The sequence below is a fragment of the Hippocampus comes genome, unplaced genomic scaffold (assembly GCF_001891065.2).
Source record: "Hippocampus comes isolate QL1 unplaced genomic scaffold, H_comes_QL1_v1.1 scaffold138, whole genome shotgun sequence".
Classification (NCBI taxonomy): Eukaryota; Metazoa; Chordata; class Actinopteri; order Syngnathiformes; family Syngnathidae; genus Hippocampus; species Hippocampus comes.
The window spans coordinates 205,963-219,124 of NW_017806150.1; the positions used below are offsets into that span (position 1 = coordinate 205,963).

The 13,162-nt window shown below is 42.4% G+C and overlaps 1 protein-coding gene across 1 annotated transcript; it reads right to left on the reverse strand.

The window, feature by feature from the left end:
- Nucleotides 1-6,700: 6,700 nt before the first annotated feature.
- bhlhe22 (basic helix-loop-helix family, member e22) lies at nucleotides 6,701-8,187 on the reverse strand. Its single transcript, XM_019894892.1, has one exon. The coding sequence runs from the start codon at nucleotides 7,999-8,001 to the stop codon at nucleotides 7,162-7,164; it is 840 nt and encodes a 279-aa protein (XP_019750451.1). The 5' UTR covers nucleotides 8,002-8,187; the 3' UTR covers nucleotides 6,701-7,161.
- Nucleotides 8,188-13,162: the final 4,975 nt, after the last annotated feature.

Sequence of the window (13,162 nt, forward strand, 5' to 3'; positions counted from 1 at the left end):
GTTTAATCCCCTCCACATATTACATACACAGCGCACGCCGCACAACAAACGGATGAATCACTAGGTTCAAATCAGAAGTCAAGAATAATGACTGTTATTGTGGATTACATATGATACTTTGAAATTTTGGTCCAGACTTTAGCAAGCATCATGGAACTTGACGTGCTTGATTTGCTTTCGCGGGCCACATAAAATGGTGTGGTGGGTCAGATCTGGCCCCCGGGCCTTGACTTTGACACCTTGTGCTGTAGACTTTCGTTTGCCCTCAGACAAAGGAATAACCAAGAACATTTTTGAGGAGAATAGAGTTATTGTTTTGTCTCAGAAACTCTGCATTCATTATAATTACTCGCCGAAACTATGCCCCCCCTCCCTCGACCTCTTCCTGCTTTGGAGTCAGTTTTGATTACAAAGTAAACGCCGGCGCATCAGACAAGGAGTGTGTACGGGGAGAGGCGGGGTGGAGTCATACACGCTGATATGCATTCTATCAGAATGATTTATGCAAATTATGCACATTATTCCCGCAGGAATGTTTCTCTTCGGAAGTGCCAGGATAAATTGCCGGAAATTAGCCATAAAATTCACCGCGCGGGGTGAGCGAGGGGTGGGGTGCGAGGTGAAGGCCGTCGAGGAGCCAAGGACGTTGGGCCGCCACGGTTACGCTTGGCCTGGCTCGCCTTTCCCCTTGCTTGGCATTCATGGCTGTTAAATCCCTGCGCTCGTGGCGCTACAACGGAGCCGCCACTAGCCAGCTAAGCTAGGATACGCTACAACACGATTTGTTTTCATACTTTTTCGTTTCATTGGGGTCAAACTGTAAAAGGTATGGTTGGTTTTGTTACGGCAAAATGTAGAGAATCCTGGAAATAACAATTTTACAGACCGAAAGAGCGACAATTCAAAGATAGCCTCCGTAATGATTATGGGGTTATTGTAATTTTATTCTTATTTGGTCAAGCCTTAGTCAAAATACTTTTTTTCTGTAATATGTCGAATCGTCTTTCCTTATTGAAATGAATGCTATTAATCCATTCTCGACTCTGCATATTGCTCTACTGTATATTGTCTGTCTACATGTGTTGCTGCACTGTTAGTGTTGTAACATCGCCGTATCGCCGGTCTTTGATTTTTAAATTTTTTTTCTTTCATTCTTTGTTAGCGGGTTACATTAGCAGACTTTTCTAAGGAAATGCGATAAGGTCATTATTTAATGGAAATGTAATTCAGTCTCTCTGTTTTATGTTTATGTTGACCCTTATCTTTATTTTTTTAGAGACAATTTTAAGGATACATTTTCACAAATCCAGGCATTTCTGCATAATGATCAATGATGTTTAGTCATTTTGTAAGATCATAAAAATGCAGTCGATGAGATCGCCGTATTTTGATGGTTTTTAGCTATTTGCTCACGTTTTAAGCCTTGGCGGAGGTCCTCGAGCTCTATTTGTCATTTTTTATTTGTCCATTCCTAGCGTTATTGACCTTGTCCGTAATGCGTCTTAATCTCGAGATTACATTGTAATCAAAAACGTGTCGGGCGATCAGTTGATGAGCACTTTTGGACGTGTAAACAAGACCCTGTCAGCGTCATAACCTGGCACGCCTGCGGATGCATTATGGCCCCTTGGCTCTCTATTGGTCAGGTCTTGTATGTGTGTGTGTGCGCGAGCGACTCCCACCGTTATTGTGTCATCATCGTGTCTTTATTTCAACGCGGAGGCCGAAGTTAATGAACATCACAGACAGGAGATGAAATCCACCTCGCTTCGTTATGGCCCCATGGCTCTCTATTGGTCAGGTCTTGAATGTGTGTGTGCGCGAGCGACTCCCACCATTATTGTGTCATCATCGTGTCTTTATTTCAACGCGGAGGCCGAAGTTAATGAACATCACAGACAGGAGATGAAATCCACCTCGCTTCAGCATTAATGAACTCTGAGCGGGTCGCCATCTGCATATTGATCAGGCTAAGTGACACCCACTCCACCCCCTCGTCCCAACCGACCTTCTCACACGTGCTCCCGTACATAGTAGCGAGAGTGATGATTTTGGAAAAAGAATCTTGACTTAAATATTGCGATTACGATTTATTGTGCGATTTTTTTTTTTTCCTCCAAGGTTCTCTTCCAAGGGGTTTTTTTTGAAGTTGATCTTTTATTGCAATAAACAATATCAGATTTATTTTACAAAAATGTTTTGGTCTAGTGTTTTTGATTTATGATCAAATAAAGGCATTAACCATAAAACGTTTTTATGTGAAAAATGCTTTTTGGAGGCTTATCCCCATTTTTAAAGAAATTTGGAGATACTTTTTTTTTTCAATGCGTTTGAACTGACATATACCGTACACCGATTTTTAAAAATCATTATTTATTTATTCATTCATTCATTCCCCAGCTCGCTCCATATCTCCCGTGAACCGAACCACATTGTCCACTAAGGTTCTCTTCCAAGGGTTTTGTTTTTCTTTAACACCACAAGCAATAAGTTGATCTTTATTACAATAAACAATATCAGATTTATTTTACATAAATGTTTTGGTCTGGTGGTTTTGATTTCTGATCAAATAAAGGCAAATGAACCTTAAAACGTTTTTACGTGAAAAAGGCTTATCCCCATTTTTAAAGAAATTTAGGGATACTTATTTTTTTTCAATGCGTTTTAACTAACATGCCGTACACCGATTTTTAAAAATCATTCTATTTATTCGTTCGTTCATTCATTCTCCAGCTCGGTCCATATCTCCCGTGAACCGAACCACATTGTCCACTAGCTTAATGCTAACACACAATGCAAAAAGCCATGTAAGGGCTAACGAAACTAGCATCAATCTTGCAGTGGGATAACAAATGGTATAAAAAATAGACGGACAAATGATGTTACATTTTTTTGCTAATGCTATTGCTGCATTGATAGTGTCAACCCCAAATTTTAAAACCATTTTTCTTTTCAATCAATTTTTTTCATCCATTTAATCAATCTTGCAGTGGGATAACAAATGGTATAAAAAATAGACGGACAAACGATGTTACATTTTTTTGCTAATGCTATTGCAGCATTGATACTGTCAACCCCAAACATTTTTCTTTTCAATCAATTTTTTTCATCCATTTATGGGTTATCACTCTGAAAATAATGAAGTTTACCAACTATTTCAAAGAGCAAATCACCATTGGTCGTGTTTTTGTTGTTTTGGGGGGAGGGGGGGTTTCTCTCCACCGTGCTGTTTTGACCCCACAAGTGACTGCACTCTACTGCTATGACACATTTTAATCCCGCCGGAATAAAAGCACATCCGATTACAGCACAAAGAGTAAACAAGGATTAGGGGATTTTAATCTGATTAATATGGTTGCAAATGGAATATTTTGAGATGTCATCCAACAATCGCATTTCCTACAGAGTGGATAATCGTGAGTTATTTATTGTACTGTGCCCCCCCCATACCCACCCCCTGAGAAAAACACCATATGTTTACCTGACCTCACATATTAGTAGATTAGTTGCTCATTATGAAAACACGTTTGAAATGAGTCAGTCGCGCAATTGTCTCGAATGGGCAGCTAAATGGCGGCAACGCGAAAGCGAGCAGTGGGAAGTTAATGGGATGTTGCTAATTAAAGCTTCGTACGCTTATAAACAAACCTTTTAGTGTGTTTATATCCACATCGTAAAATTAAGTCTGTTAGAAGGCTGGTAAAATGAGTCTAAAATATTTTTTTAATGTTTTAAAAAAAAAAAAAATTAGGATAAATCAAAATGTTCCAAAATGACTGAATCACATTCAAAGGCATGTTAAAAAAAACGGGAGTCAGCGCACACCCGCCACCATTTAAACGGCCATTGAACGCTTTGGTGTTCTAGTAGGCTTTTCTTGACAGTTTTGCTAGCATTGTCGCAGAAGCCTAAAGCTATTTGGAACTGTTCAGAATTCCCTCCACCTGAACATAGGACTGTTTTTCTTCGCATTGACCTGGTGGGAAGGAATTATATAACCCGTTCAACGTAGCAACATAGCTTTTGCTAGTCAACAAAACCAAAAAAAAAAAAAAAGTCCGAAAAAGCTTACTAGAACACCTGAACTTGATTTGGAGTTCATCAGAGACACCGACTCGTGATAGGTTCATTCAGAACTCGGGCCACATCCCCAGTTATCAGCGGGTGTGGACACTTTTGCAAAGTTACATTTGGATCCTACCCGTCCAGGATTAATTGGAAACCGGATGGCATGCCTCTTGTCAACTTCAGAACATGAATACCCGATAAGGAACAGACATGAATTGAATGCGCCCAACGTGTAAACGCTCGGTTTGTGTACTTTTTACGAGGCAACGCAATACATGGCTCACGCTTGGGTGTCATTCGCTAAATTACCGCCCGGCGCCATGCCGCCACATATATCTCTTCACCATATATCTTTGCGTTGCTATTTTCCTCCCTGCCACAAGGCCAGGATGTCCCTCATCGCTGATAGGACGTTTCAATTCCATGCGCTGTATGTAGATTTGGTCTTCATCATCCCTTTTTTCTTCTACCAAGAGGATATGTTAAATTGGACATTTTATAGTGGGTATAAAAAGAAAAAAATAACGTTTGTGCTTGCTTTCGGGGTACCTGCGTTGCGTTTTATTGTCAGGCGTGGTTCAAGATGGAGTCTTGGATGTGAGCCCAAATCCAAGTCTTTTGATTTTGAGTATCTGCAACTTTCTCATTCAATGCTGATCAGTGGAAAAATCATGTGATAGGCCCTGATTTCTGATCTTGGGGTCAGGACAACCCGAGGCAACACTACTCTCAGTGCCTCTGTCAGCTACAATAATATTGCAATGCTTTTCCTAGAGGATAAAGAATATATGCCTGGCAGTATTACACTATCGTTTGTCTACATGTGTTGCTCCATCCTTTGTGTTAATAGTTTATGACACCTCACGGCACCTTGGTTGAAAATTACTGATTCCAAAAACATGCATGGCAGGCTGATTGAACACTCTAAATTGTCCCTAGTGGGAAAATGGATGGATGTTATGTAAAATTTCACTTCTGTATAAGTGACGCCATATTGTTAATTTGCTTACTTGGGGTTATTTTTTTGTGCAAGTTGGGTTTCGAATTCAGTCTAATTTGCAGTTGTTTCATGTGTTTAGTCCATACAAACACAGCTTGAAATGTACAGTCAATAATATTCGTCTAGTGGTGGGACATTGTGCTTTCCGAGGAATGTTGTCAAAGTGATTATTTACATGCGGATATTTGTGGAAATTATTGCCCACTGAAATGTTTCATGACTGTGTGCGATCATCAAAATGATCGGGAATATCACGAAAGCAAAATTTGTTGCTTCAGAAGTGTCTATCAAACTGGTAGCCGTTTGCAATCATTCCTACCAAAAATGAGTTGTCAGGTGAAGCTTGAGTGGTGTGTGGAAGAAAGAAAAATACAGACAGGAGAATATTTTTATCCTAAACTGAAAAAGTTTTCAAAAAGGTCAATTGGACCCACAAAAAAAGAATGTAGAAAAGTAGAATGTCATCTTTTTGTGTTGTCTTAGAATTTTTTTTCTTACCATTTTATGACTTCATGAAAATATGCTTTTTGTCTTCATAATATTGTGACTTTATTAGGGTCGGTGTATGGGGAAAAAAAAAACTATTTCTGCTACTTTGGCGCATCATGTGGAAGCTTAGGAGCAGTTTTCAAAGACTTTCCTGCAATCGATTTTCATTGGACCATTCTTTTATTTATTTTCCTGTTTTGAAGTCAAGTGTCTTTTTTTTTCTCTTACAGCCATATTAAATCTGTTTTTTTTTTCAGGAGTAAAACCTCTAACTTGTTTTTAAATGAACACTTGGGCCCAAGACTTTATTCTTAGTTTGGGCCAATTCGAAACTCATCAGAGCACACATACCTACAGTTATGCCAATCAAGCAACACACACACACACACACACACACACACACACACACACACACTTGGCTCCATTTCTCCCTCCAGGGAATCATCTCTTCCGGGCTACAATGTAAATATTAGCATGTTTAAAACGCTCCTGTCGTTTTAATTTTTTTAAACGCTGAAATAAAAATGATTTTGTGTGAGTGTGTGTGTGTGTGGGGGGGGGGGGTGTGCGTGCATGTGTGTGTATACTTTGGAAAAAATAATCGTGTTTCTAAAAGTGTTAAGGAAGAAAGGAGGAAGCGTGACGGGATTAAGTGGGACGCATCGGCGGGCCCTGTTGTCCAAATTGCTTATCACAAACTCAAAGCCTCTCATTGTTAACACGGCCATGCCATATTCGCTCGAATCAGATTTTTAAATCACCAGATTCCCACTTTTGTCTTTCACAATCCGAAAAATCAGCCGACGACGCTGTCCGCGGTGCTGAAATCGTTTTTATGACACGCGGCTGAAAAGCTTTTTTTTTTTTTATAGTTTCAACGTAAATAGCACATTCTCTTCTCCCATTTTAAAATATTTTGTAGATGAAATAGGATTGAATAATCTAAAAAAATGTCCGTACAAAAGCCAAATAAATAAAAAGCATTCTTAACACTAAAAAACAAATATATATATTTTTACATTTTAAACTGTTTAGAAATGTACTCTCTCTGAATTTTAAAGGCAAGGAATGAGCATTTCGGTCGTTTCTGTTGTTCAAAATATTTTAATAAAGCTTTTTTCCCCCGACCCCCCCTCCCCCCAACACTCAAATACAAACAAACGGGCCTTCTGCTCAAAGAATAACTCGAGTCTATCGACACAGCTCGACCTGACAACCATCTCGTCTATTAACATCAAATGGAAAAGACCAGCGTGTGCAATGGACAATAGAATACATGACCACAAAAAAAAAAAGACACGTGGAATTGTTTTCACAGTGTCCCTGCAACAGAATAAATATGACTCAATTGTTGTGACATTCCGCATCGAGAAAACAAACAAATAGGGGGGGGGGCAGGTTCGATCCCCCTCAAAAGTGGGGTAAAAAGTTGTCAGGACCCCTCCAAAAATCCCCCCCTAAAAAAAAAAAATCTCCACGTAGAGAAGTCCAATGTAGTCATTCACACCAGCACTTCGAGGACGACTTTATGTACACGATCAAGTATTGACTGTAAATGTTAGAAAAGTGTCGGTATGGAGTCTCTAACCTCAGGCGGGGCCGGGTTAAGGCTTGTCAGTGCACTGTTTGCACAAGCTGGATGCGGCCGTGTTGAACAGGGCGCACTTGTCCGGGCAGGAGGACGCGGCGGCCACCCCGGCGGCGCTGGAGGGAAAGGCCGGGTACCCGGGCGGCGGGGGTGGCGGCGGCGGTTCGTAAGCGCCCAGGCCGGGCGGCGGCGCGGCCAGCGCGGTGGTGCCCGGGATGGCCGCGGCGGAGATGGCCTGGCCCTGGTTGAGGTAAGCCACCAGCCGGCGCATCTCCTCCAGCGCTTGCGCCTGCATGAGGATGTAGTTCTTAGCCAGCAGCAGCGTGGCGATCTTGGACAGTTTACGCACGGACGGGCTGTGCGCGTACGGGATGACGCCGCGGAGTTCGTCCAGCGCGTCGTTCAAGTCGTGCATGCGCCTCCGCTCGCGGGCGTTGATGTTGAGCCGCAGCATCTTCTGCTCTTTGCTCTTCTTGCCGCCCTCCGCTTTGCCTTTGCGCTCGCCCAGCAGCAGCATGTCGCTGCACGAGCGGCCGTCGCTGTCGTCGTCCGGGCTCTGCTCGCCGCCGCTGCTCTCCGCCGCCGCCGCCGCCGCGGCCGCCGACGCGTTCTCGACGTACTTGATGCACAGTGAGCCGGTGGGCAAACTCAGAGCCGCCGCCCGTACCCCGGCCAATCCTCCGGGTTGCATGGGGTCCGAGTCGCCCCGTTCGAAGCAGCCGATGCCCGGCGAGGACTGGCGATCGCGGGCGGGTAGCTCCGCGCCGCCCCGGTACGGGTCGTGCATCTTCTTGCCCGACACGGCGCTCAGAGTTTTGTGGAAGATGTCGCCGCTCAAGTTGAGCCTCCGGTCCATGGCGCGCCTCGGTGGGAGGGGAGGGAGGGGGGGAACTCTTGACAACACGTCTCGCCCCGGCGTTGCCCTCTGCGAGTTTGACGCTGTCACACTTGTCAGCGGAGACGCTGAGGAAGAGGAGGAGACTCTCTCTCTCTCTTTTTTCTGTCTCTCTTTCTCTTTCGCTTTTCTTCATCTCGCTCCCGTTTGTCCATTATTTTCCGAAGGGGGGGGGGGTTAAAGAGGGTTCGCCCATTAATACCCCACACCAACAAAGTCAGTTTAACGTTTTCATTCTCGCTATTTACGCCATGTCGAACACTTTTTAACCCTGCGCTGTTCTTTCCAGGACGGCCATCATTCCGAGTCTACAACTTGAGCTTGCGCTTCAACACTCAACAAAAACAAACCGACCAAAGTTAAAAAAAAACAATTTTCTCCGACGTGGCGTTCATTTTCAAGTGCTAGCGTGTTTTTAATCGACTTTTCTATTGTCTTCTTACGCAGTGTGTCGTCAGGATACCCACGGCGAGATTGCATCATAACATACTCGTGGTCGTTCCGCCATCTTGTGGACTATCGTGCTTCCTACAACTCAATTGGATTGAATTGATAGCTTGATTTCTCGAGTGATTGACAGATGGATAGATGTGGAACGATTATTCATTTGTGTCCTTAACGCTCTCTTGTGGGCCGTAACTTTTCCTGGTAATTAAAAAAAAAAAAAAGAACGATAGATGTGGAACAGTTGCTCAATTGTGTACGAAAAGCTCTGATTTTTAGACCGTCCCTGAAGGCAACGTCTGACTGTCCGATATGACATTGCTTTCAAAATTCTGCGCCCCCTTGTTCTCATGCTAGGTTTTTGTCTTACTAAAACAAATGGAATCAATCCAAAACTTATTCCACCATTACCGCGACTTATGAACCGTACAACTCAATTGGAGAAAAAAAATAATTTCTGAGTAGGCAAACAATGAAAAGAATGGTGTTGCACAAGTGCGCACACCCTCATATGTCTTGGATGTGTCTGTTTAGAATTAACCAATCACATCTGAGCTCATGTTCAATGGGAGTCAGCACACACCTGCCACCTCTGATTAAACCCAACTAAAGTTTCGATGTTCTAGGAGGCTTTATCTGACTCGCAGAAAACTCAAGGTTTTCTGCTAATACTCGCTACTATTAGGTAACACAGCATTTCGTTTGTGCCTTTTGGATTGGCAGTTTCTGGTATGCGGATATGTGCGGCCGCACTGGTTGGTTTTTCCTTTCGTATGGGTTATTAGCACCCCCTTGTGGAGACGCGTGCTTTTGAAGCATTTTGCTAATAAATGAAGTCAGGTTCTTGATGTCAAGGAAGGTAGGACATGTACAGTTAATCAAGTGTTTTATGACACTGACCTTGGAACAGATTAATTCCTTGGTTGTTTGAAGATCTCTGTATTTGAGGGAGGAAGGAAAGGCAGCCCATGTACAGTTAATCACGTGTTTTATGACACTGACCTTGGAACAGATTAATTCATTTTGTGTGTATGGGCGCTTTCAGGCTACATTGAAGTCCACTGTGGTGTGAGGTCACATTGACTAAGTTTGTGTCATGTCATACTAATGTATATTCATGTTCGCTGGGTGTCCAGTCGCCGCGCCGTCCTCATTACCAAAGTGCTGACAGGCCGAGGCTGTAATGGCCGCCGCACACCGTCGCGCCCCGGCCCCATCTTGTCTCATTAGGCTGAGCCGATTGGCCATGAAGGTGTTCCCGAGACTTTCTCCGCCCGCCTCGTAACTCCTTCCGCTGCTTTCACGCCAGTCCTCTGCGAGATTAGGACTTTCTCATGACTTTCTTTGACATGATTGTCTTTTTCAGGAAAAAGAAAATGGCATTTTATATAAGTAATTTGACATGTTGTTCATCTAGCCTGGTTTTGTGTCGTGGCAAGTTTAGCTAACGTTAGCAAGAAGCATCTTTAGCTAATTACGCCGGGCGACACACATTTTTTAGAATGTTTTTAATGTCACTGCATCTAAAAATGACATTGGTCTTTTTCCAGATTGGCACCAGTTGATTCATTATTGCACATTTTCGTTTGACAAAAAACAGCTAACAATCCGCAAGTTCTAACATTGGCATTGTCTTTATGCTACGACTTTGATGAGGCCGTATCTGTCTTTTCAAGACACCTTTCTCCCCTCTCCCAAATCTTGCCTGGAGATTATCCCATTTTTCATAAAATAATAGTAACAACAATTATTTGGCTGTATACCTCATGTTTCGCATTTTTATTTTACATAATAAAAAGTGTAACTTTTGCCCACTCGGGGTCGACATCTTCACATTCTACACTGTAATATCTTTGACAAAATGTCTTTGGTACGGTCCAACCCAGGTGCGATTCATTCAGTGACGTTTCAGGGCTATTGAATTTGTGGTATTGAGCACTTAATACCACGAGATGGCGCTGTAGGCCTACTCGTAGGAAATTGCGCTACTGCGCTGGCGACGTCGGCTGCTGAGGAATTTTTTTTGTTTGTTTTTTAACACCGGGCGGAAACGATCACGGAACGTCATTCCTGACGTCATCGTGACGCAGCATCCTAAAATCTGGTTCCTTGAAATTCTTGCAGTGTTTCCGCTCGTCCGTCCGTCTTCCGCTTCGTCTTAATGGTGTGGATTTTAATTGAATTGCAATTGTTTTGCCTCCGACGCCATTTTCTGCAGTCTTCTTGTTGATTGCTTTCTTAATTGGAGGAAATGAACAGAAAATGAGTTGAGGGAAGACGTGATTGGTTGGACTACCCCGCACTCGTTCTGTTAATTAAGGGGGAGGTTATTGCTTATATCAGGGGTGGTCAAAGATGTTTAATTCCTAAATTCCCGAATAAATATGATGCAAGGTCAATTGTTGTTTTGCGGATTTCTTTGTTGTTGTTAGTTTTTAGAATTGCATTGAGGGCCACATCAAACTCCAGGAGCCAAAAGGTGTCTTGTTTGCCTAGTTTTTATAATGTATTTATTTTTCTGTATTTTCTGTGTTGTGCGATCATGTTAAAAATAATATAAATGTATATAAATAAATAAAATAATAATAAATAAATAAAAGATCGAAAACAATTTAATTACAATTTAATTAGGGGGAAAAAAGTGAAAATACTAATTGAAGTGGATTTCTTAAGGAGCAAAAACGTTCATCTTGTTAGAATCCAAAAGTAAAATGAACTCTTAATCTCATTAAATCAAGTCCCATTTAAGAATTAAAGACGTAATATTTTTAAAATAGCATCTTATTTTTTTCTTTTGTTAATATAACTAGCAAAGTCGCATTTTGGCAACGAGGTAATACGCAGTGAATTATCTTTTTAGTGATTACAAAGAGCAACATTCGGGAAAAAAAAATCGAGAAAGCAAGAATAAAGTTGAAACTCAAAATAGTCCTATTTTAAAATTCACTCCTGAAAATGCGATGATTTCAGATTAAATATTAGATGTCCTTTTCGACTCATCTCCGAACATTCAGACTTTATTTTCGGAATTTTGCACCTCAAAAATATCGATGCATCTAAATGTATACTTACTTATGTTCCTTCAACATCGCAAAAAGTCTTGTTCTTGAAACTTTACGACTTTATTCTTGTTCCGGCCGCCCCCACCCGCTCCTAATCACTTCCCGTCCTGAAGACGAGCTGAATGCTGCAACGTTTCGCGTCGCCACCAGGGGTCGCGCTGAGGCCAAATCCTGTCACCCTCCCCTACTTTATTTTTTTTAACTACATTTTTTTAATGTCAATTTTAAATAACAGTTTACTGAACCCGGCTTTAAAATTACCTTCCACAGTGCATGTAAAACGCAAAATATATTGTCACGCAATGACACTTAAAAAAAACAAAACAAAAAAAAAACGACACTGCACTCGAATATTAAATGACCGTCAGACGTGAAAAAAATAAACACAGTGGAATTTCTTTTATGGACGTGGAACGCTGAGCTGCGCTACGGAGATGGAGTGGAGAGTGTCGGCATTTGTGCTGAGTGAAACAAAAGACTCTGATTTCAGCACCGCGCGCTGGACAGCTCTCCTTCGATCTCTCTCTCACACACGCTCACACACGCACACACACGCGCGCACACACATTGAAAAAAACTGCTTTTAAAACATATTTATTTGTTTTGAAAAGGTAAAGACATGAATATATTCCGATAGAAGACGAGGAGGATCATCTCTTGGCATTCACCGCGTGCCTTAACGTGCGCACGCACGCGCGTGTACGTGTCTGTGTGAGAGAGTGATCCTCTTGCTGCATTCCATTCGACATCGACTCCAACCCCCCCAAAAAAAAGAAAAAAGAAACAAGAATCTTGCTTCATTGCTCCGAGAACAAAATTAAGAAGCAAAAAAAAAAGATCCTTGCAAAGAGTAAAAGTCCTATCTTTCCTTCATGTTGCACCTAGAGGGGGGAGAAAAAAAAGACAACAAAATCAACACACACAGACGCAAAAAAAAAAAAAAGAAACTCGATATAGTCCAGAAGAGAGCCGTGCTGAACTCCTTCTTCCTTCCTGACTTTGGGATTAATGGCCACTCTCCGGCCAAACAAATGAGGCATCTGCCTTCAGCGCAAGAGAGGATTGGGATGATGGAAGGAGGGAGGGGGGAGAGAAGGAAGGGCTTGGGGGGGGGTGCTGATGACGATGACGTCACTAGGCAAACAGATGTTCCTCTATATTACCCATCATCCACCAGCTATCACCCCTGTGTCCTTGAAACTCCAAAATGACGACGGGGCTGGACGATTTTTTTTTTTTTTTAGCAATGGATGTTCGTGTGCGTGCGTGCACGTGAATGTGTGCCTGCGTGTGTGTCAGCCCCCCCCCAGCCCCTTTCCCAAAAAAAGGGCCCGTGCGCCTGTTACGCAACGTTGCTCTATTCCACCAGGAAAAAAAAAACAGCACACAAGCACGCACAAAACACCTCACTCGTGCTACGCATGCGCAGAATTGCTGCTTATTATTTTCACAAGATACATTTAAATTCAATGTACTTCAACATATTTATTTCTGAATGCTTTTGCAGAATCTAATTCGACCGTAACCTTTCCTAATTAGTAAATGAGGAAAACCGATCGCAATTGGTAGTGATGTTGATATGGGCGTGCGTGTGAGTTCTCGCGCGCGTGTAAAAG

Excerpts from the sequence above, each read along its gene's own strand:
- bhlhe22 (XM_019894892.1), bottom strand. The coding sequence starts at position 8,001 with ATGGACCGGAGGCTCAACTTGAGCGGCGACATCTTCCACAAAACTCTG.